Below are 25131 nucleotides of genomic sequence, written 5' to 3' on the forward strand. Positions count from 1 at the left end.
CACTTGGCACTTGATTCACAAAATAATTAAAATAATGGCACTGCACTACACTTCACTGTAAAATTGTCACCACACTGAAAATTCGCTTGGCCTCACTGCACAAACAAAATATATAGGATGACTTACCTCAAAATCGTGAAACGTTGTTACTTGACACACAGGAAGGCTTGCTTGGCACATGGAATAGTTCTTAAAAAACACACAGACACTTGACACACTGGTACCTAGGAAGGCAAGGTTAGATTAGCATAGTTAAGTTAAAGTGGGAACAATATTTCCCGGCACAGGCCCCCATAACTCTTTGTTACCTATCGTACGTTAAGGCTCGTGACCCTACAGCAGCCCAAACTTTAATTACGTCTAGGGATACGAGACAACTGCTGTTCTCAATAGCGAATCACCAGTATAACCCCTTGATAAGTAATGAGCACAATAATAAATCTTCATAGGACTGAAGAATAGATACAACAAGTATATATATATAAATATATTAAATAAATCTCAAAAGCAAACAGATGATTATATGGTCACAATATATCACATTAAAAATATCACTGTATCTTCCAGACATTAAATCAATATTATTATATGTATGGCTATGACAGAACAAAAATGTATAACTTAACTCCAAGATGTTATCTCCCTGGTTCCCGATCAGCTACTGAATAACATAACGCGAGAGTCAAAACACATTGCCTTGCCCCGCGAACAATTTGCCAAAGTTACAATATTATTTATTTCAACAATGGAGCAATACATTGTGACAAGAGTAATCTTAAACTAACTTAATGAATAATTAATACATATTGATATACAAAATAAAGTAACTTATTTCTTTACATAGTAATTAAAATATGCATACAGAAGGGAATAATGGCATGCACACCCAGCAACGGACGATCCCACGACAATTTGCCAGATACAGTTCACTCAATTATTATTCACCTCTGTTACCCACTTATGATCACATATAAATCATTAGTTCCCGTGGGAAACTGAGCACACAAAGAAATAAAACAATCATTCCCACAATACGTTGGGCCTAACGCCAACACTGTAACATGAATGTACGTTTGCATAGAACATATAAGTATATCAATATACATGCTTGTAATTTACATACAATTATAAATGTACATATTAATATATTTACTTACGTATCTATTAGGAGTACGTAACATGGTGAAGGAGGAGGAGGAGTGATGATGGTGGAGGGGTGGTCTGGGTGGTGATGGTGAAGGGGTGGTGTGGGTGGTGGTGGTGGAGGGGTGGAGTGGGTGGTGAAGGTGGAGGGGTGGTGTGGGTGGTGGTGGTAGAGGGGTGGTGTGGGTTGTGATGGTGGGCGGGTAGTGTTGGTGGCTGTGGTGGAAGGGTGGTGTCAGTGGTGAAGGTGGAGGGGTGGTGGCAGTAGTGGAGGGGTGGTGTTGGAAGCCGTGGTGGAGGAGTGATGTGGGTTGTGTAGGAGGTGGAGGAGTGGTGATGGTGGAGGGGTGGTGTGGGTGGCAGCGGTGGAGGGGGTGATGTGGGTTGCAGTGGTGGAGGGGTGGTGTGGGTGGTGGAGGTGTTGTGTGGGTAGTGTAGGGGTGGTGTGGATGGTGTGGCTGGTGGATGGGTGGTGTGGATGGTGATGCTGCAGGGATGGTGGGGGGGTGGAGGGGTAGTGTGGGTGGTGAAGGTGTACTGTGGGTTGAGATGCTGCAGGGGTGGAGGGATGGATGGGCAAATGTGGGTGGTAATGCTGCAGGGGTAGTGGGGGAAGAGGGGTAATGTGGGTGGTGAAAGGGTGGTGTGGATGATGATGCTACAGGGGTTGTGTTGGTGGTGGTGGTGGAGGGGTGGTGTGGGTGGTGGTTGTGGAGGGGTGCAGGTGCAGGATTGGTGCAGACCAGTCCTGCATACTCCAGGATGGTCTGACATAAGTGGTATAAAGGGTCCTTGAACGCTTCCTCACACAAGTTTTTAAAGGCAGTTCTTATGTTAGCCAATCTAGCATATGCTGCTGATGATATCCTTTCGATGTCTGGGGACAGGTTCAGTGTGATATCAACCCCCAGATTTTTCTCACTATTTGACTCTTCAGGATTTCACATCCCAGATGGTACCAGCTCCGGGGTTTGCTACCCCGGAGCTGGTATTGGTGATATCTAGTGCATCTAGATCTAACAGTATTTATGTCATGGGTGACTTTAATTTTAGTGGAATAAACTGGTTGAACAAAACAGGGAATAATGAAGCAGAAGATTTTCTAGAATTAATTGACGATTGCTTTCTTACGCAACACATTAAGGAACCAACGCGGGGAAATAATATTTTAGATTTAGTGTTAACTAACAGGGAAACACAAATTAAGGACATCGTAATTGGGAGTGAGCTAGGGAACAGTGATCATTAAGAAATCAGATTGAGCATTGAATGGAATAGATCTGCAGGAGAAAATTCTGTTAAAGTGCCTGATTTTCGAAAAGCTGATTTCAATAGCCTAAGAAATTTTTTGGGTCAAATAGATTGGAAAGTCTTGGGTATGGGTTGTGGGCCGGTACTGGAGCTAGACGTGAACCCAGCGATAAGTGACGTAAAAGGGGTTTTCGATGTGGATTCAAAATATAACCTATTTAAAAATGTTCTAAGCAAAGCCCAGGAATGTAGTATACCATATAAATTTAATAGATCGAATACTAATGATCCAAAGTGGATAACAAAGGATGTGAAGAACCTTATAGGTAAAAAGAGAGCGTGGTACAAAAGGATTAAGAATGGGGAAGGCTGTTTAGAACAGGAATTCGTACAACTGGTTAGAAATACTAAAAAAGAGATAAGGAAAGCAAAAAGAAACTATGAAGTTCGCATAGCAGAGCAAGCAAAAACAAATCCTAAAGGGTTTTTCCAATTATACCGGACAAAGATTAGGGAAAGGATAGGTCCATTAAAAACTGAGACAGATCAAATAACAGATAGAGATGAAGAGATGAGTAGTATTTTTAATAAATATTTTATATCTGTATTTACTAAAGAGGAACTTAACAATAAGCCTTCAGCCGAACAAGTCTATGTGGGTGGGGATGAGGACAGGTTGACTAGTTCAGTAGTAAACAGGAAGGATGTTCTTAAACAAATAGTAAAAGTCAAACCAAACAAATCCCCTGGGCCGGATGAAGTGTTTGCCAGGGTGCTTAAAGAATGCAAAGAGGAGCTTTGCGACCCACTGTCTACCATATTTAATATATCAATAGAGTCAGGCAGAGTGCCAGAGAAAGAAAGTTGCTAATGTGATACCAGTTTTTAAGAAAGGAGATAGATCATTTGCGTCAAACTATCGACCAATTAGCCTAACATCTATTGTGGGAAAGTTACTCGAATCTATAATTGCAAATAAAATTCGTCTTCATCTTGAAAAACATAAATTAATAATTGAGTCACAACATGATTTTATAAATGGCCATTCATGTTTAACAAATTTGTTATCTTTTTATTCTAGCATAGTTGAGGCAGTTGATAATGATAAGGATTGTGATGTTATGTACCTTGACTTTAGCAAAGCTTTTGATACAGTGCCACATGAAAGACCGATTAAAAAGATTGAGGCTCATGGTATTGGAGGTGCTATATTAAGTTGGATTAGGGCATGGCTATACCAAAGGAAACAGAGAGTTTGTATAAATGGAGTCAAGTCAGAGTGGGAAAATGTTGTAAGTGGAGTGCCTCAAGGCTCTGTCCTGGGACCTCTGTTGTTTATAATATATATAAATGATTTAGATTCAGGTTTGAGTAGCAACATTTGCAAATTTGCCGATGATACAAAAATCGGCAGGGAAATTAATACGGAAGAAGACTCACTATCACTTTAAGTAGATCTAAATAGGGTTTTGAAATGGTCAAAGGATTGGCAAATGCAGTTTAAAGCTGATAAATGTAAAGTTCTGAGGCTAGGTAATGATGATAGAGTTACAAGATACGAGCTAGATGGTGTTGAGATTGCGAAGTCGGATTGCGAAAGGGATCTGGGAGTTATGATTAGTAAGAATTTAAAACAAAAGGATCAATGCATGAATGTTCGTAATAAGGCAAATAGGACACTGGGATTTATTAATCGAAGCGTTAGTAACAAGACACCTGGTGTGGTTCTTCAGCTATATCTAGCTCTTGTTAGGCCCTATTTAGATTATGCAGTTCAGTTTTGGTCACCGTACTATAGAATGGATATAAATTCACTTGAACGTGTCCAGCATAGGATGACTAAGTTAATTCCCCAAATTACAAATCTTTTATATGAAGAAAGATTAACAAAGCTTAAGTTGCATTCACTGGAAAGGTGAAGAGTTAGGGGTGACATGATAGAGGTTTACAAGTGGATGAAGAGACATAACAAAGGAGATATTAATAGGGTATGAAAAGTATCAACACAAGACAGAACACGAAACAATGGGTATAAATTGGATAAGTTTAAATTTAGGAAAGACTTGGGTAAATACTGGTTCAGTAACAGGGTTGTTGATTTGTGGAACCAATTGCCGCGTAACGTGGTGGAGGTGGGGTCCCTCGATTGTTTCAAGCGCGGGCTGGACAAGTGTATGAGTGGGATTGGGTGGTTATAAATAGGAGCTGCCTCGTATGGGCCATTAGGCCTTCTGCAGTTGCCTTTGTTCTTATGTTCATATGTTCTTATGGTATTTTGTGTTCAGCCTCATGCTCCCGTCGCCTAATTTCATTACTTTACACTTTGTTGATTTTAACTTTTGTTGCCATTTTCTACACCATTCCACCAGTTTCTCCAGGTCACTGAATATAGTAGCAACAGCATCACAAGCAACAGTAATAACAGCAACACAAGCACCAGTAACGGAAAAAACAGCAGCAACAGTAATAACAACAGCACCAATGACAGTAACAACAACAGAAACAGTAACAAAAGCAGCACAAGCAGCTGTAACAACAGCAGCAACAGTAACAGTAATAACAGCAGCAACAGTAACAACAGCAGCACCAGTAACAGTAACAACAGCACCACCAATAACAGTAACAAGAGCAGCACCAATAAAAGTAATACCAGCAGCAATAGGAACAGACAAAACAGCACCAATATCAGTAACAACAGCAGCACCAGTGACAGTAACAACAGCAGTAACAGTAATAGCAGCAGCACCATCAAACGGCAGCACCAGTAAAAGTAATAACAGCAACGCCAGTAACAGTAATAATAACAGCACCAGTAACAGTAACAACAGCAGCGCCAGTAGGAGTACCAACAGCAGCACCAACAACAGAAACAACAGCAGCACAGGTAACAGTAACAACAGCAGCACCAGCAACAGAAACCACAGCAGCAAAACCAGTAACAGTAATAACAACAGGAACGCATGTAACAGTAATACTAGCAGCTCCAGTAACAGTACCAACAGCAGCAGAAGTAACAGTAACAACAACGTCACCAGCAACAGTAACAACGGCTGTACCAGCAAGAGTAATAACAGCAGCAACAGCAATAATAACATCAGCAGCACCAGCAACAATAACAACAGCACTACAAGCAACAGTAACAACAGCACCACTAGCAACAGTACCAATAGCAGCACCAGTAACATTAAAAACCGGAGCACCAGTAACAACAGCAGTACCAGCAACAGCAATAACAGCAGCATCAATAAAATTAACAACAGCAGCACGCACCAGCCACAATAACAACAGCACTACAAGCAACATTAACAACAGCAGCACCAGCAACATTAACAACAGCAGCACAAAGAACAGTAAAAACAGCAGCACCAGTAACGGTAATAACAACAGCACCAGTAACAGTAACAACAGCACCACCAGCAACAGTAACAAGAGTAGCACCATGAACAGTAAGAACCGCAGCACTATTAACAGTAACAACAGCATCTCCAGCAACAGTAACAACTCCAGTAACAGTAACAACAGCAGCACCAGCAACAGTAACACCAGCACCACCAGAAACAGTAACAACAGCAGCACCAGGAACAATAACAACAGCACCATCAGCAACAGTAACAACAGCACCATCAGCAACAGTAACAACAGCAGCAACAGTAACAGTGACATTAACAACAACAGCACGAGCAACAATAAGAATAGCACCAGCAACAATTACAACAGCAGCACCAGCAAAAGTAACAACAGCAACACCAGTAACAGTAACAACAGCAGACCAACAACATTAACAACAGAACCCAGAGTAATAGTAATAACAACAGCGCAAGTAACAGTAACACCAGCAGCCCCATTGACAGTAACATCAACAGCAACAGTAACAATAACAGCAACAACAACAGTATCAACAGCAGCACCAATACCATTAACAACAGCTCGACCAGCAACAATAACAACAGCAGCACCAGCAACAGTAACAACAGCAACACCATCAACAGTATCAACAGCAGCACCCGCAACAGTAACAACAGCATCATCAGTAACAGTAACAACAGCAGCACCAAAAACAGTAACAACATCAGCAGCAGTAACAGTAACAACAGCAATTCCAGTAACAGTATCAACAGCAACACCAGCAATAATAACAACAGCACTTCCAACAACAGTAACAACAGCAAAACGAGCAACAGTAACAACAGCAGCACCAGTGACAGTAACAACAGCAGAACCAGTAACAGTAACAACAGCAGCACCAGTAACAGAAACAAAAACAGCGTCAGAAACAGCATCAACAGCAGCACCAGCAACAGTAACAACAGCAACACCATCAACAGTATCAACAGCAGCACCCGCAACAGTAACAACAGCATCATCAGTAACAGTAACAACAGCAGCACCAAAAACAGTAACAACATCAGCAGCAGTAACAGTAACAACAGCAATTCCAGTAACAGTATCAACAGCAACACCAGCAATAATAACAACAGCACTTCCAACAACAGTAACAACAGCAAAACGAGCAACAGTAACAACAGCAGCACCAGTGACAGTAACAACAGCAGAACCAGTAACAGTAACAACAGCAGCACCAGTAACAGAAACAAAAACAGCGTCAGAAACAGCATCAACAGCAGCACCAGCAACAGTAACAACATCAAAACGAGCAACAGTAACAACAGCAGCACCAGTGACAGTAACAACAGCAGAACCAGTAACAGTAACAACAGCAGCACCAGTAACAGAAACAAAAACAGCGTCAGAAACAGCATCAACAGCAGCACCAGCAACAGTAACAACAGCAACACCAGCAACAGTAACAACAGCAACACCAGTAACAGTGTCAACAGCAGCACCAGCAACAATAAAAACAACACTACAAGCAACAGTAACAACAGCACCACCAGCAACAGTAACAACAGCAGCACCAGGAACAGTATCAACAGCAGCAAAAGCAACAATAACAACAGCACTACCAGCAACAGTAAATACAGCACCACCAGCAACAGTAACAACAGCAGCACCAGGAAGAGTAACAACAGTAGCACCAGAAACAGTAACAACAGCATCACCAGCAACAGTAACATCACCAGCAACAGTAACAACAACAGCAACAGAACAATTCCAGCAACAGTAACAACAACAGCACCAGCAACACTAACAACTACAGCACCACCAGTAATAACTACAGCACCACCATTAACAGTAACAACAGCAGCACCAGTAACAGTAATATCAGCAGTACAGTAACAGTAACAAATGCAGGACAAGTAACAGTAATACCAGCAGCACCAGTAACAGTAACAACAGAAACACCTGCAACAGTAACAACAGCATCACCAGTAACAGTATCAACAGCAGCACCAAAAAAGTAACAACAGCAGCAGCAGTAACAGTAGCAAACAACAGCAGCAACAGTAACAACAGCAGCAAGAGTAACACAATCAGCAACATTAACAGTAACAGTAACCACAGCAGCAGCACCAGCAACAGTAACAGCAGCAGCAACAGTAACAACAGCAGCAACAGTAACTGTAACAACAGCAGCACAAGCAACATTAACAACAGCAGCACCAGCAACAACAGCAGCACCAGCAACAACAGCAGCAGCAGTAACAGCAGCAGCAACAGTAACAACAGCAGCAACAGTAACAATAGCAGCAACAGTAACAACAGCAGCCTCAGCAACAACAGCAGCAACAGCAACAACAACAGCAAAAGTAACAACAGCAGCAACAGTAACAACAACAGCATCAGTACCAGTAACACAACAGCACCAGTAATAACATTAGAAACAGTAACAACCGCAGCAACAGTAACAACAGCAACAGTAACACCAGCAGCAACAGTAACGACAGCAGCAACAGTAATAACCGCAGCAATAGTAACAAAAGCAACAGTAACACTAGCAGCAACAGTAACAACAGCAGCAACAGTAACAACTGCAGCCATAGTAACAACAGCAGCATCAGGAACAACAGCAGCAACATCAAGAACAGCAGCAACATCAAGAACAGCAGTAGCAGTAACAGCACCAGCACCAACAACAGTAGCACCAACAACAGTAACAACAGCATCACCAGTAACAGCAGATGCACCAGTAGGAGTAAAAACAGCAGCACCAACAACAGTAACAATAGGACCACTAGAGAGAACAACAGTACCAACAACAGTAACAACAGCAGCAATAGTAACAACAGCAGCACCAACAATAGTAGCATCAACAGTAACAACAGCAGCAACAGTAATAACAGCGGCACCAGTAACAAAATCAGCAACAGTAGGAACAACATCAGCACAAGGAACAGCAGCCGCACCAGCACCAGCAACATTAACAACAGTATCACCAGTAACAACAGATGCACCAGTAAGAGTAAAAACAGCAGCAGCAGCAACAGTAGCAACAAGACCACTAGTACCAACAACAGCACCAACAACAGTGACAACAGTAACAATGGTAATAACAGCAGCACCAGCAACATTAACAACATCACCACTAGTAACAACAACAGTACCAACAACAGTAACAACAGAAGCAATAGTAACAACAAAAGCACCAAAAACAGCAGCAGCAACAGTAACAACAGCAACAACAGTAACAACAGCAGCAACAGTAACAACAGCGGCAGCAGAACAAGGAACAGCGCCGCACCGTCAACAACACCAGCAATAGTAACAACACCAGCAACAGCGATAACAGTAACAACAACAGCAACGCCAAAAACAGCAGCAGCAGTAACAGCAACAGTAACAACAGCAGCAACAGTGACAACAGCAGAAACAGTAAGAACAGCAGTGCTAGCAACAACAGCAGCAACAGTAACAACAGCAGCAACAGTAACAACAGCAGCAGCAGCACCAGTAACAGTAACAACAGCAGCACCAGCAACAGTAACAACAGCAGCACCAGCAACAGTAACAACAGAAGCAACAGTAAGAACAGAGGGAAGGAGCAAGACTTACTGGGTACTCTCGCTGTTGATGCTGAAGATGCCCCACCGTGCCCAGCTGTGTTCGATGTGCCATGACCTCCACAATCCAATTTCATTGTAGGCAGCCAGATGCAGTGTCTGGCGCGAGGGCTGCGTCAGCTGGTGCAGTGCCTCTGTCCCTGTCACAGATGGTTATAAAGCCCTCTGTCCCTGTCACAGATGGTAATATAGCCCTCCATCCCTGTCACAGATGGTAATATAGCCCTCCGTCACTGTCACAGATGGCAATATAGCCCTCCGTCCCTGTCACAGATGGTAATATAGCTCTCTGTCCCTGTCACAGATGGTAATATAGCCCTCTGTCCCTGTCACAGATGGTAATATAGCCCTCCGTCCCTGTCACAGATGGTAATAAAGCCCTCCGTCACTGTCACAGATGGTAATATAGCCCTCCGTCCCTGTCACAGATGGTAATATAGCCCTCCGTCCCTGTCACAGATGGTAATATAGCCCTCCGTCCCTGTCACAGATGGTAATATAGTCCTCTGTCCCTGTCACAGATGGTAATATACCCCTCCGTCCCTGTCACAGATGGTAATATACCCCTCCGTCCCTGTCACAGATGGTAATATAGTCCTCTGTCCCTGTCACAGATGGTAATATACCCCTCCGTCCCTGTCACAGATGGTAATATAGCCCTCCATCCCTGTCGCAGATGGTAATATAGCTCTCCATCCCTAGCCCAGCAAACACAAAACGTTTCCAAACCTTCACATATCTCTTCCTATAGGTGTAGGAATAACTTGCATTGAGAATGGTGCAGGAGAGAATTTGAGAAACTTTTAATCCAAAAATCCAAACACATAGGTTTTATAATAAAAAAAATTTCTAGAACTATTTTGTTCCTAATGTATTACAAATAGTTTTTACATGTTTAAATATAAAATTGATGGTGTTTTTTGTCAAATTCATTAATAAATTGTGAATGATATTTAATGGCTGAATGAAACCTTCAAAATGCATTTAGTTATTCTATGATCAGAAAAAAGTATCTTTTTCCAAATTTTCTAAAAATCGCTCTTTTTAACGCAATTTGACTCCTTATGCATTCCACTAAACACTAATATCATGTTTAAATATAAAATTTATGTATTATTCCATAAAATAATTTATATAAATTGTAATTGTTGCTGGAAAGTGGTGTGAAACATTCTGAAAACTTTTTGTTGTCTTATATATTGGCTTTTAATTTGTCTTGTCTTATATATTGATCTTATATAATGTTTTTAAGATTAACATTCATCAACCCTTAAAATCTTGTGTTATCTTGCAGGTGCAAAATGTGGGAATCTTTAAGAACAGTATCTATATGATAAATGGCATTTTCCCTAACTCAAACAATGTAGGGTTTATTATTTTACACATATATCTAATGACTCTTAGATGTTTACATTCTCTGAAGTATAGTTGTAAAGGCTGTGTCCATCACTCTCACCACAGATTCTTAAACTCCTCTGCATGTTCAACTAAAATTGTTTCCATTCTGAATCTCCATGGATATTTGTATCCAAAATGAAACCAATATGGTTTCCTTCAGCAGCCAGCACATTTGCTCATTCATTTCCACAGATTCCAACATGGTAGGGGATTCACAGAAATTTGGCTATTCATATTGTTATATAATATAGTGCTCCTGCAATCTGAAGCTGTTTCGGCCCTCCAAGCCAGTCACCCAACAACAACAAACCATAGACCGCCTCCTTGAATCGTCGACGAACAACAACCAAGAAATTCTCAACTTACAAACTGCTGCAAATGATGCAATGGATAAAATACATAAGATTCAGGCCGAGGAAACCAACTCAGCTCAAAGTGACTTCCTTCAAAAGCTGGAAAAACAAATCAATCTCCTTCAGATTCACCAGGCAGCTTCCGAAGATGACCAAGAGCAGCAACAACTTCATGACTCCCTGATAATTAGCTCTACTAATCTACCTGATAAACAACAAGGTGAGAATTGTTGTAACATAGCCCACACCCTAATTAATTCAAAGATCAAAGTCAATGTTGATATCAAATCAGCGATCAGGATAGATAAAAACAGTTCCCGAAACAGTAGGAGAATGCTCATCAAACTTGCAAATCCCTCTGTTAAGTTTGACCTCATACAATCAGCTGCTAAGTAAAAAACCAACCTCTATAAAAATGAGTGCCTAACAAAGCAGCGTGGATCCCTCCTTTTCAGGCTGCGTAAAATTCGCAAACTAAACCCTGGTCTTATCAAGAAGTGCTACACTAGGAATGGAACGATCATTGCAAAGAAGGAAAGTGCAGGAAAAAGATATGAAATAAAGTGTGACCAACAACTACTGGCCTTCTTTAGTGATTATGGTATATCTGAAACCTGAACCCGACCAATGCCAATACTTAAAATAACTCTTTGAGTGCCTGAGCCTAACCTAACTTAATCTAACTTTGTCCAAGGTGCTGTCTCTGCCTTACCATTTACCTAATGTTCTCTCATTCATATAATTTCCTAAGTAATCAGTCAAGTCTCCATGCACTTATGCAAGCATCTACCTCAGTATCATTGTAAAATTTTACTCTTAAATCTAATCTTACCCTATTTTTTTTAAATTTTAAATTTAATTGTACTGATTTATGTCATTTATTGAAATTAACTATTGATCTCATATTGTTCTCTTAATTAAGTTCAGACTAATTATAGGTTAAAAATTAAGCTAAATAAAATTAATTATCTTTAAGATTATCTTACTTTACAATTATCATTTGTCAATTTTTTATATATTCATCTTGACAGTCTTTACTGATTTTTTGTTCTCTCCACCAAACTTGTGTATCCTTCATGGCTCTCTAGTGATCTTTATTCTACTTCTAATTGTTTCAATTCTTTTGTATACTTGCATTTATTGTTGTGTTTTGCTATAATTATTCTCTAATTATAGCAGACTTAGTATTTATGTAAGCATTTACCTCAGTGTCTTAGTAAAATCTTGCTCATGAATATAATCTTACCCTGTTATTTTTTTTTAATTTTTAAATTTAATTGTAATTTGATTTATACATCATTTATTGTAATTAATTATTGAGCTCATTTTGTTTTCTTAAGTTCATACAAATTATAGGTTCACAACTAAGCTATATTAAATAATTTATTTTTAAGATTATTTTTACTTTACGATTATTATTTGTCTCTTTATTTTTTTGCTATATATTATTCTTGTCAGTCTACTGATTTTTTCTTCTCTCTTAACCTAACTACTGTATCCTTCCTGGCTATCTACGGGGATCTTTACTCTACTTCTAATTGTTTCTATTTTTTGTGTACCTACGTTTATTGTTGTTTTTTGCTATAATTACTTTCTATTTACAGCAGATTTAGTATTTAACTGATCCTGTAATTGCTTATCTTATTGTATCGTGACATTATTGTATCTATATGCTTACTGATATTCATCCTGATCGAAATCTTCTGTCCCATATCCACACAAATTACACAGCAAATCTTGCAAAAAAGCAAACTCCTAAATAGCACCTGCTTATCAGTTTACAACCAAAATGTTAGGTCACTTGGTAAACATTTTGATGATATAAATGCACTACTCACAGCACTAGGTACTAAATTATCATTCATCATTTTAACAGAAACTTGGCTAAGTAATGACTATACCCAACTCTACAATTTAGCTGGATATAAAGCCATTCATAACTGCAGGCCTAATAAAAAAGGACGTAGCACAGCAATATATTACGAAGATATCTTCCTCAGCAATAGTGTCATTAGTGATAGAGACGACTATTGTGAATATACCTTTGCCAAGTTCTCCAATAAATCCCTTAAATTCTCCCTGACTACTGGTGCCATCTATAGATTTCCTAATACCAACATAGCTTCATTCTCAGACAACATAAGGAATCTTATCATAAATAACAATCTCAACAAAAATCACATCATTCTGGGAAGTGATTTCAATATTGAGCTGGGTCTTCAAAACAACCCTCAAGTTGATTAATACCGTAACAGCATGCACTCCTTTATGCTAATTCCCACAATCACCAAGCCCACCCGAGTCACTCAAACATCTGCCACTACCCTGGATCACTTATGGACTAATATAACAGCTCCCCTTACATCTGGGGTGATCTATGACAGAACAACTGACCACTATCCTACCTTCCTCATAGCAAATATGGACATAACACCCCCAGAAAGCAAGAAACTCTCATTCAGTTTACACAGGGAATCAGCTTTAGGCAATCTCTCTAATGCATTTCACAATATCAACTGGGAATCTGAATTTAATAATACACAGGATATAAACTCATTAACTAACCTCTTTCTCTCCAAAACTCTAAGCCTCTAAAACACTCACTGTCCCCTCCTTACCAAACAAGTAAGTGATAAAAGAAAAAATAACCCGTGGCGCACAAGTGGCATAATTAAATCAATCAATAAAAAACATGAATATGAAAAGAAATTTAGGAGTGGTCTAGTTACAAAGGAAGTAGTTAAAAGGTACTCGTCAGTGCCTACCAGTATCATAAGAAAAGCTAAACTTTCATATTATGAGACTAGATTCAAAGAAGCAAAAGGCAACATGTAAAGCACATGGAATACCATCTCTAATATCTTAGGAACTAAACAACACTCCCACAACCAGGTAACACTCTCTAAGGATGGCCTTACACCGTCATCTGATTTAGAAATGGTGAATGAATTTAATAGCTTCTTTTCATCGGTTGGTGCTAACCTTGCCAGTAAAATCCCACCGACTCAGACACATATCTCTCAGGCAGCTATCCAAACTCTCTTCTCCTTTCACCAGTCAGCCCGACAGATGTTGTGTCCATCATACACTCACTAAAAACCAAAGCTGGGAACATCAGTGAATTCCCATCCATTATATACAAGACCGCCTCCCATGCTCTTGTGCCACCTATAGCTCTGCTGTTCAACAAATCTTTTGAGTGTCATACCTTCCCTAATATCCTTAAAAAAGGAAGAGTAACGCCAGTTCATAAAGGAGGTAATCCGGCAGACATAAACAATTATAGACCAATATCAAACTACCCATACTATCAAAAATATTTGAAAAAATTATCTACAAACAGCTCTACTCCTATCTCGTAAAATTCGACATTTTTAGCCCCTGTCAGTTTGGCTTCCGTTCCCAAAGGAGTACCAACGATGCAGTTATTAGTCTCCTTGATATAATTTACTCAGCCCTTGACAAAAATGAGTTTCCGATTGGACTCTTCATTGACCTGAGAAAGGCCTTTGATACTGTTAATCACAATTACCTCTTACGTAAGCTCCATCATTATGGAATCCGAGGCCATGCACTGGACTATATCCAATCCTATCTTAATGATAGATACCAATGTGTAGCCATCAATAATATAACCTCTCCCACTCTACCAATTACCATTGGAGTGCCACAGGGCAGCATCTTGGGACCTCTCCTATTTCTTATATACATCAATGATCTGCCTAATGTCTCTAACATTCTGAAACCTATTTTGTTTGCTGATGATACTACCCTCATCTACTCTAACCCCAACCCACATACACTAAATAATGTTGTTAATAATGAACTAAAAAAAGTCCACTTATGGATGTCAACCAACAAACTAACACTTAACATAGAAAAGACCTACTACATCTTATTTGGAAGCAAATCTACAAATGCAATTCGCATCTTCTTCAACGGCGGCTTCAACTTGCGATTGATGCCGTGTCGTCTTGAGCCACCGATCATGGCTTCAGGTTCTCTACGTCTAAGACGTGTGCTATGACTTTTAATCGGAAGCGTGTCGTTCTTTGTCCTTCTTTGTCGCTATATGGTCATCCCATTGTGTACAAGGATTCCGTTTAACTTTTGTGGTTAATGTTTGACACTCGTTTGTCTTGGTCGCCCCATATCTCTTACCCCCGAGTTGAATGCTCTAAGGCTCTTACCCTCCTTTTGGTATTGTCCCATACTTCTTAGGGAGCGGATAGGCGCACTTTCCTTGCTTTACATTCCTCTCTCGTCCTGTCTAAACTCGATTATGGTTGCCCTGCTTTCTTGGCTGTTTCTCCTTCAACTCTTCGCTGTCTTGATGCTTTGCACCATACTGGGATAACTTTCGTTCGACTCCCGTCCACAGCTTGTATGTTGACACTGGCTTCCAATCTCTCCAGGACCGCCGTGATCGCTACTGTCTTCGCTATCTTGGGCGGTACTTGCAACATCCTTCCTCTCGCCTTTGTCGTGCATTAACTTTTACCCCTCTGGAGGTTCCTGTTCCTCTTCCCAACCACCTTCTTTCTGTCCAGTTATCTCGCTTACAGGATTCTCTTTCATTTTGTATTTCTAATATTTCTCCTTGTGTTGTTCCTTCCTTGCCCCCGTGGAGAGTCCCCATTCCAAAGTTTTATACGTCCATAACCCGCATCACTAAAGCTTTTACCCCTCCTACAGTTCTGAAACTCCTTTTCCTTGAGCAATTTTCTTCGCTCTCCCGCTCCGTTTCCATCTTCACCGATGGGTCTAAGTCTGCGAACGGTGTAGGCTACTCTGTTATTTTTTCTGACAGCACTTATATGTGTCGCCTACCTCCAGAGACTAGCATCTACTCAGCGGAACATTATGCTATTCTTTATGCTCTTCGTCTCCTGCTTTTTCGTGTCAATCTTCCTTTGTAATTGTCGTTGACTCTCGTAATGCCCTCATGGCTCACGGCTCCTTTAACCCGGTTCATCCAGTGGTTGTCGAGATTTAGCATTCGCTGTTTCTTATTTCCAGTAAATTTAAGTCAGTTGAGTTTTGTTCGGTTCCAAGCCATATTGGAGTCTCTTTAAATGAGCGTGCGGATGCTGCTGCTAGAGAAGCTGTCCACTCCTGTCCTATCTCCTGTAAAGGTATTTCTTATTCCGAATTTAACCCAGTTATTCACTCCTCCATCCTTACCTGTAGGCAGGATTGTTGGTCTTCTTTTACCGGTAACAAACTGCGTGCTCTTAAAAGTAGTGTGTCCTTGTGGCCATCCTCCTACCACCGTAACCGGCGATGGGAAACGGCTCTTGCGAGGTTGTGTATTGGCCATACATGCTTGACTCACGGTCACTTAATGGAGCACCGCACTGCTCCATATTGCCCAAATTGCATTGTCCCACTTACAGTCATGCATATCCTTCTTGAATGTCTTGACTTCCAGGGCGAGCATGTGTTTTGTTTTTCTACCATCCCTCACAGTGACTTGTCCCTTGATGGAATTCTTGGTGAATCGGATACTTTTGATATTGGTCGCCTTATGCGTTTCTGTTCCCATATTGACATCCTTGGTGATATTTAGTGCCCTCTGATTATTCCGCACATTTTATGGTGCTACATAGCCTTTCCAGTTTGGTGCCTTCTTTTGATAATTACTTACTTACTCTTCTGTCTTCCACGGACGTGAGGTAGTGTTCCAGTAGGATCTCCTCGTAGCTCATACCTCTCAGTTCTGAGACTACTCCTGTGGCATATTTTTTAACCTTCTCTAACTTTCTTTTGCTTTTAACTAGGTATGGACTCCAGGCTGGAGCTGCATACTCAAGGACTTTCCTGACAAAAGGGGTATACAAGGTTCAGAATGATTCCTTACACAAGTTTCTAAATGCAGTTCTTATGTTGGCCAATCAAGCATACACCGCTGATGACACCCTTATGATTTGGGCTTATAGGGGACAAGGGGCTTATGGGGGACATCCTTATGATTTGGGCTTATGGGGACAAGTTCGGTGTGATATTAACACCCAGATCTTTGACTCCTGCAGGATTTCACCTCCCAGATGGTACCTTGTGTTCGGCCACCTGTTCCCTTCGCCTAATTTCATTACTTTACACTTTCCCTGAGTTAAACTTTAGTGGCCATTTTATAGATCATTCCTCCAGTTTGTGCAGGTCGTCCTGTAGTCTCTGTCTATCTTCACCTGTCTTAATTCTGGTCTGTAGTTCAGTACCTCTTGCCTATCACCCTTTTTGTATATAAGGATTATATTAATGTCTTTCAGCTTTCCGATAGATCTCCCGTTTCCAATAAGCTGTTATATTAAATTGAAAGTGGCACACTAATTGATTCTGCACCCTCTTTTAGTATCAAGGGTGAGATTCAGTCAGGCCCAACAGCCTTTGTCACATTCAGCTCCAACAGATTCCCTTTGACCTCATCATTGGTGAGGTCAAATTCATCCAAGGTTGCTTGGTTTATCGCTTCCTCATTTAGTGCAGGGACTTCTTCTTGCTCAATTGTGAAGACTTCCGGAATCTCTTGTTGAGTTCTTCAAACACCTTTCTGTCATTCTCTGTGTATCTGTTCTCCTTTCTCAGTTTCATCACTTGTTCTTTCACGGCTGTTTTCCTCCTGATATGGTTGAGGAGCAGTTTTGGTTGGGTCTTGGCTCTACTCGCAATGTCATTTTTATGCTGACTCTGCTTCTCTCCTCACTCTGAGGTACTCATTCGTGACCCTCTGGTATCTCTCTCTGCTCTCTGGTGTTCTGTTATTCCTGTAGTTTCTCCATGTTCTTGAACTCAATTGCATCGCTACCTTACATTCCTGACTGAACCATGGATTCTTCTGTTGCTTTTCATTTTTCTTCTTATTGGCAAGTATATATACAAATTCCATGACTCTTTTGGGTGACGTAGTCCATCATATCCTGAACAGTCTTTGCTCTGGGTTCTGTTTTCCATGGTATTCCCGTTACGAAGGCATGGGAGTATTGGGGTGTCACAGAGGGTAATATAGTCCTCCATCCCAGTCACAGATGGTAATATAGCCCTCCGTCCTTGTCACAGATGGTAATATAGCCCTCCGTCCTTGTCACAGATGGTAATATAGCCCTCCGTCCTTGTCACAGATGGTAATATAGTAGTCCGTCCCAGTCACACATGGTAATATATTCCTCCGTCCTTGTCACAGATGGTAATATAGCATTCCGTCCCTGTCACAGATGGTAATATAGTCCTCCGTCCTTGTCACAGATGGTAATATAGCCCTCCGTCCCTGTCACAGATGGTAATATAGCCCTCCGTCCTTGTCACAGATGGTAATATAGCCCTCCGTCCTTGTCACAGATGGTAATATAGTCCTCCGTCCCTGTCACAGATGGTAATATAGCCCTCCGTCCTTGTCACAGATGGTAATATAGCACTCCGTCCCTGTCACAGATGGAAATATAGTCCTCCGTCCCTCCTCCATACACCTATACAGTATTGTATTACACTCACTCTCCCTACAGTTCCCCAAAATCTCCTCCATACACCTATACAGTACTGTATTACACTCACTCTCCCTACAGTCCCACCAAAACTCCGTCATACACCTATACAGTATTGTATTACACTCACTCTCCCTACAGTCCCACCAAAACTCCGTCATACACCTATACAGTATTGTATTACACTCACTCTCCCTACAGTCTCACCAAAACTCCGTCATACACCTATACAGTATTGTATTACACTCACTCTCCCTACAGTCTCACCAAAACTCCGTCATACACCTATACAGTATTGTATTACACTCACTCTCCCTACAGTCTCACTAAAACTCCTTCATACACCTAAACTGTACTGTATTACACTTTCACTTCCTACATTCTCACCCAATCTCCTCCATACACCTATACAGTATTGTATTACACTCACTCTCCCTACAGTCAATCTAATACTGTTAGGTATATGGAGGAGTTTTGGTAGGACTGTAGGGAGAGTGAGTATAATACATTCCCAATCGACTTGAGAATGGTCCAGGAAGGACCGAAACGTCGTTGTCCCTTCACCTTCTAGTGTGTGGTCTGGTCTGTTACCAATCGTTCGTTACGGCTCGTGACCCTACAACAGCCAAACTTTAAATGTCTAGGGTTACTACAACTATTGTTGTCTAAAGCGGGTCACCAGTGTAACCCCATGATTGATAACAGGCACTTAGTGAAATTTCTTCTTTAGGACTGAAGAAATATACATATAAATTTTAATATATATATTAACAATATAATCAAAATTATGTCAAGTACAGATGGACAAGATCAATTATATAACAAAATCAGAAATACTGTTTCTCCCAGACTATATATCTACTAATGACACAACAGGAACTCTCAGACTTAACTCCCACATGTTATCCCTCCTGGTCCCTTGAAGCTACTGACTCTCGCGCCATCTCTACCCATAATTCTCTCCCGTCTGCCTCATCCAGGATGAGGGATGGAAAATAAAGACTTTTTAATATTTAAAACTAATTGAACAACCACTTGTTCTCAAAATACATAAGAATGCAAATAAAATATAATTGTTACTTTCAAAATATATAAGTTACAATGCCACCTGCTTAATTACAGTAAATTAACATATATATAAATATTAAAAGTGACATCTGGAACTCCCATAACTGAACAGGTCCAGCAATTCTAATTTCCCGAATCTAACAGGTATTAGACGTGTGAAGAGCAACCGCGCTCCTGTCCCCACTGATATTGCCACACCACACGATAATTTACAAAAATATAATATATTTACATATACAGGTAATGATGAAATGGAACAAAATAAGTTTATTTAAATTTATATACGTATCCAGCTAGGAGTACATAACATGGTCAACATAATTTAGCCACGTTATTGTGACTCATCGCCTACAGTACTGTATAAGTGTTTGGAGGAGTTGTGGTGGGACTGTAGGGAGAGTGAGTGTAACACAATACTGTATAGGTGTTTGGAGGAGTTTTGGTAGGCCTGTACGGAGAGTTAGTGTAATACAATAGTGTTTGTGGTCAAGACCGGATGGGCTGTGACTGGCTAGGCCAGTCCCCATCAGTCTCTATCTCGCTGTGGGTCGGCCAGCACCTCAACCCGAATCTCCACTCTAACCTTTTATCTCTGTCGCATTCACTGTGTCTCACCCTCTCTGTCTCTCTACTACTCCATCTTTCTCTCCTTGTATCTGTCTGGCTATGTTCATCTCTCTATCTAGTGCCAGACAGACCACCGGAACAATACCTAACACAGTGCAGAGTTACAAATCCATTAAGATTTCAACTTAGATTCAACAGGGCAGAAGAAGTTGTTAAACACATATGGCAAAATCTTACTGAAGCGACCATACGAGTCATAAATACGTATACTCCGCCCAATTGAAACAGAAACAAGCAACACTTAGTGGGTCAGTCAGAGGCTTAGGGCCCCGCGCAGGAATATCTCTGCGAAAACATATCTCTATTTCATTGTGTCTGTTCCCCCTGTCTCTCTCTCTCTGCTACTCTGTATCTGTATTTTTCTTTCCATCTCTTTGTCTCTTTCACTGTGTCTCTCTCCCCTCTGTGTCTCTACCAATCTGTCTTGCTGTTGATCTCTCTGTCTGTCTTTCTTTGCATATCTACCTCTCTCTCTCTCTTTTAACTAAAACTAGGCTTCATATGGGCTGTCAAATGACGTACCTAGTGAAACTGCAAGCAATAGCTGTTATCCTACCTCAGCTCATCTGAAGCCTGTTCCTTGAAACTCATTTATTTCATGAGAATGTACTTTGAAACTATCACACAGGGAACTATCATAAAATAGCTATCATAAGGAAACTGGTGAAAGTGCAAGCAAGGGCTGTTATCCAACCTCATTTATGTTGGAACCTATTCCTAAAGGCCATTTTATTTCATAAGCCTGTTATATGCATCAGTAGGAATAGCCTTTATTCATTAACACCATTAGGAAACAATCATATAAGAAACAGGATGAACCTGTAGGCAACTGTGTGTCAGAGTCTTCATGTGATGAGTTGACCTGATCTCCCGTGTATCATCCTGTTGAGTGAACAAGTTCCAGATTCGAATCAGCCTAGGAATGAATGATCGCTGATGGAGTGATGTTCTTGAAAAAGGCAGCTCCAGCACGAGACTATTTAAGGTTTTTAGCCAAGTTCTACTGGTTGCAACTACTGGTATTCCACGGAGTTGGGCCAGGTGCGGAACTTTGAGTATGTTGGCCTTGTACATAACAGTAAGACCACCAATGTCACGACGGCGTTGCAGGCTCTGATGTTTAGACCGTGCCCACCAACTTGGTCAAGACTAGAGATGAGCCTTCATGCCTGACTCTCCATTTTGTCCAACAGTCTGATGAATGATGGGGGCAGACGATCCAGGAACGGAGTGCATGCTCTAGATGAGAGCGAACTAGTGCTTCATATAAGGTTTTGCATCCCTTGCTGTCAAGAAGGAGTTAGATGCGCCGTAGGGCTGTAAGTTTCCTGGCTGCCTTTTGAGCTAGATTTAGCACGTGGCTATTCTTTGTCATCGAAGAGTCGAACTTCATTCCTAGAGTTCACATTTCATCTGTGAACTCTAGGGTTTTGCCACCCATTTTGCAATCCTGTCCGATTTGCCATGTGCAGTCTAATTATCATCATCGCTGGTGCCTTCTCAGCCGCAAATGTAACCTGCCATCTCCTACTCCAGGTATAAATCTGTGAAAGTCGGTGATTGATGATTCTTGCAGCACTTGGCCTTTCTTAATTTCTGTATGTGAAGTTTAGGGTGCAGTCATCAGCATAAACTTGAGCTTCATGAATGATATGAAGTTTATCGTTGAAATTAACATGCCACAGCAGAGGGCCAAGCAAACTACCCTGTGAAACGCTGGCGCCAATTGAGTGGCTTTTGCTTTCTGCTCCATTGAGGACTTCCCTTAGAGTCCGTTCTTGAAAGTAGTCTTTTATTATCTCTAAGATGGAGCCTGACATGCCTAGTGTTTGAAGCTTCATTATTAATCCAGAGTGCCAAACCCGATCATAGGCTGCTGCTATGTCTAGAGAAATAACACAGCTGGTCTTGGACAAATCCAGTTAATGATGCCACTTAGTGGAGAGATTTAGCAAGAGATCTACAACAGATCGGCCTTTTATAAAACAATACTATTGATCAAATAATAGTCGTTCCTCTCCTTCTGTTTCATCTCTTTTTCTCTCCTTTTTCTGGCTCTCCTTCTGTTTCTCTACGTCTCTCTCCCTTTCTATCTCTGTCTGTCTGTCTGTCTGTCTGTCTGTCTGTCTGTCTGTCTGTCTGTCTGTCTGTCTGTCTGTCTGTCTGTCTGTCTCCTATCTGCCTGTTTTTGTCTCCTCTGTGTCTATTTCTCTCTCTCCTCTATTCGTCTCTCCTTCTTTCTCTCCTCTGTATGTTTCTCTTTCTCTCTCTGTATGTCTCTCTTTCTCTCTCTGTATTTCTCTGACACTTTTTCTCTCTCCTTCTCTGTCTCTGTTTCTCTCCTTCTGCCTGCCTCTCTACTAATTCCGTCTCTGTTTGTCTCCTTGTATCTCTTTCTGTATCTTTTCCTTTGTGTGTGTCTATTTCTCTCTCTGTCTCACTCAATCTCGCTTTTTCGATCTTCCCTCTCTCCGTATCTTATTTATTTTTTGTATCTGCTTCTGTCTCTCTTCTTTTCTATCTGCTTCTGTCTCTCTTCTTTTCTGTCTGTCTCTTTCTCTCTTCCTATCTTTCTGTCTTTATCCTTCTCTCTCATAGACTCTCTCTCCCTCTCTCTCTATCTCTCCCTCTCTCTCTATCCCTCCCTCTCTCTCTCCCCCTCTCTCTCTCTCTCTCTCTCTCTCTCTCTCTCTCTCTCTCTCTCTCTCTCTCTCTCTCTCTCTCTCTCTCTCTCTCTCTCTCTCTCTCTCTCTCTCTTTCTCTCTTCCACTCGATCTTCTCTATCTCTTTCGTATTTTCCCTGAATCGGTCTCTTCTTCTTTCTCTTCCAAAATCTCGCTCCTTCTCTCTCTCTGTAATTCTAGGTATCTCCCCCTCCCCCCCTCTCTCTCTCTTGGTCTCTTTCCTTCTCACTCTCCATCTGTCTCCTCTCTCTCTCTTTCTCTGTCTCCTTCTCAGTCTCCTCTCTCTCACTCTACTTCTCTCCTCTCTCTCTCTCTCACTCCTTTTCTCAGCTCTCTCTCCCTCTCTCTCTCTCTCTCTCTCTCTCTCTGTCTGTCTGTCTGTCTGTCTGTCTCTCTCTCTCTCTCGTTTCTCTCTCTCTCGTTTCTCCCTCTCTCTCTCTCTCTCTCTCTCTCTCTCTCTCTCTCTCTCTCTCTCTCTCTCTCTCTGTTACTCTCTCTGCATCTCTCTCCTTCTCCCTTTTCCTTCCTATCTCTGTTTTTCTCTCTTTCTGCATCTGTTTTCTCTCTCTCTCTCTCTCTCTCTCTCTCTCTCTCTCTCTCTCTCTCTCTCTCTCTCTCTCTCTCTCTCTCTCTCTCTCTCTCTCTCTCTCTCTCTCTCTCTCTCTTTCTCTTTCTCTTTCTTTCTCTCTCTCTCTCTCTCTCCAAACGCAATAGAGATAATTATACCTAATAATTCCAATAATTAATGATTAGCATTAACGTTTAAAAAATCTTTGCTCTAAAACATCATATGATAATTAAAATAGTTTTCTTAAACGTTATGGCCTTACATTTTAGATAGTTTTAATAAATTCTCTAAAAACGTGAATAAAATGTAATTTAATTAAAACATGATTAAAACAAGAAATGTCGTTTGTAAACGTTTTGAAAACGGGAAAATGTTTGTTGGGAGGCAAGTGACTGAATTCTGGTGAGAATAAATGTAAAAATGACAGTGAATAATTGAGTAAGAGTGAGTGAGTGAGTCTTCAGGAGACATGATGGTGGGAAGACACCAGACAGTACCAACCTGCGTTTGCCCGAAACACTATGCGTACTAGTGGCTGTAGGTATTGTATGTATTAGCTCTATCTATAAATCAATCAGAATGTTTGTAACTCTGCATCTATGTATATACTTTTCCTAAATAAAATATTATTATTATTATTATTATTATTATTATAACCTCAGTATTTCCACTTACCTAACCAATACTCTGTGGAGGCGTTACCAAAGCCGGTCCTGTAGGCCTCCCAGTCTCTGGTAAAGTTCACCGCAGGAACAACTCTTGTGTCTCTCTGGAGGAACACCGTCCATCCTCCTGAAGAACAAGTGTTTGTCAGGTTCATTATGCCACATAACACCTGAAGACTTTCTAAAACACTTTGCTTATATTAGTATAAGGAAAAATACCATAATAAATTAATTAATGAAGTGTCATAATTTCATCTCCCAATTCTAACAATTAACAGAAATTAAGGCATTGCTCAAATTTCAAAATGACACTGATAGTGTCACCAGTGTTTCCCATGGTGGGTGATAGTGGTGCTGGTAGTGTCACTATGGTGGGTGATAGTGGTGCTGGTAGTGTCACCATGGTGGGTGATAGTGGTGCTGGTAGTGTCACCATGGTGGATGATAGTGGTGCAGGTAGTGTCACCATGGTGGATGATAGTGGTGCAGGTAGTGTCACCATGGTGGATGATAGTGGTGCTGGTAGTGTCACCATGGTGGGTGATAGTGGTGCTGGTAGTGTCACCATGGTGGGTGATAGTGGTGCTGGTAGTGTCACCATGGTGGATGATAGTGGTGCTGGTAGTGTCACCATGGTGGGTGATAGTGGTGCTGGTAGTGTCACCATGGTGGGTGATAGTGGTGCTGGTAGTGTCACCATGGTGGGTGATAGTGGTGCTGGTAGTGTCACCATGGTGGGTGATAGTGGTGCTGGTAGTGTCACCATGGTGGATGATAGTGGTGCAGGTAGTGTCACCATGGTGGGTGATAGTGGTGCTGGTAGTGTCACCATGGTGGGTGATAGTGGTGCTTTTAGTGTCACCATGGTGGGTGATAGTGGTGCTGGTAGTGTCACCATGGTGGGTGATAGTGGTGCTGGTAGTGTCACCATGGTGGG

The 25131-nt window shown here is 41.2% G+C and overlaps 1 protein-coding gene across 1 annotated transcript in view; it reads right to left on the bottom strand.

The window, feature by feature from the left end:
- LOC123772788 (angiopoietin-related protein 1-like) overlaps window positions 1-24349 on the bottom strand; it is a 203915-nt gene extending 179566 nt beyond the window's left edge. Inside the window, exons 1-2 of the mRNA XM_069303734.1 lie at window positions 24205-24349; window positions 9346-9493 (exon numbers count right to left, since the gene is read on the bottom strand). Coding sequence (XP_069159835.1) covers window positions 9346-9493; window positions 24205-24349 — 293 coding nt within the window. The remainder of the gene's footprint in view (window positions 1-9345; window positions 9494-24204) is intronic.
- Window positions 24350-25131: the final 782 nt, after the last annotated feature.

This window comes from Procambarus clarkii, chromosome 50 (assembly GCF_040958095.1).
Source record: "Procambarus clarkii isolate CNS0578487 chromosome 50, FALCON_Pclarkii_2.0, whole genome shotgun sequence".
NCBI classification, from domain to species: Eukaryota; Metazoa; Arthropoda; class Malacostraca; order Decapoda; family Cambaridae; genus Procambarus; species Procambarus clarkii.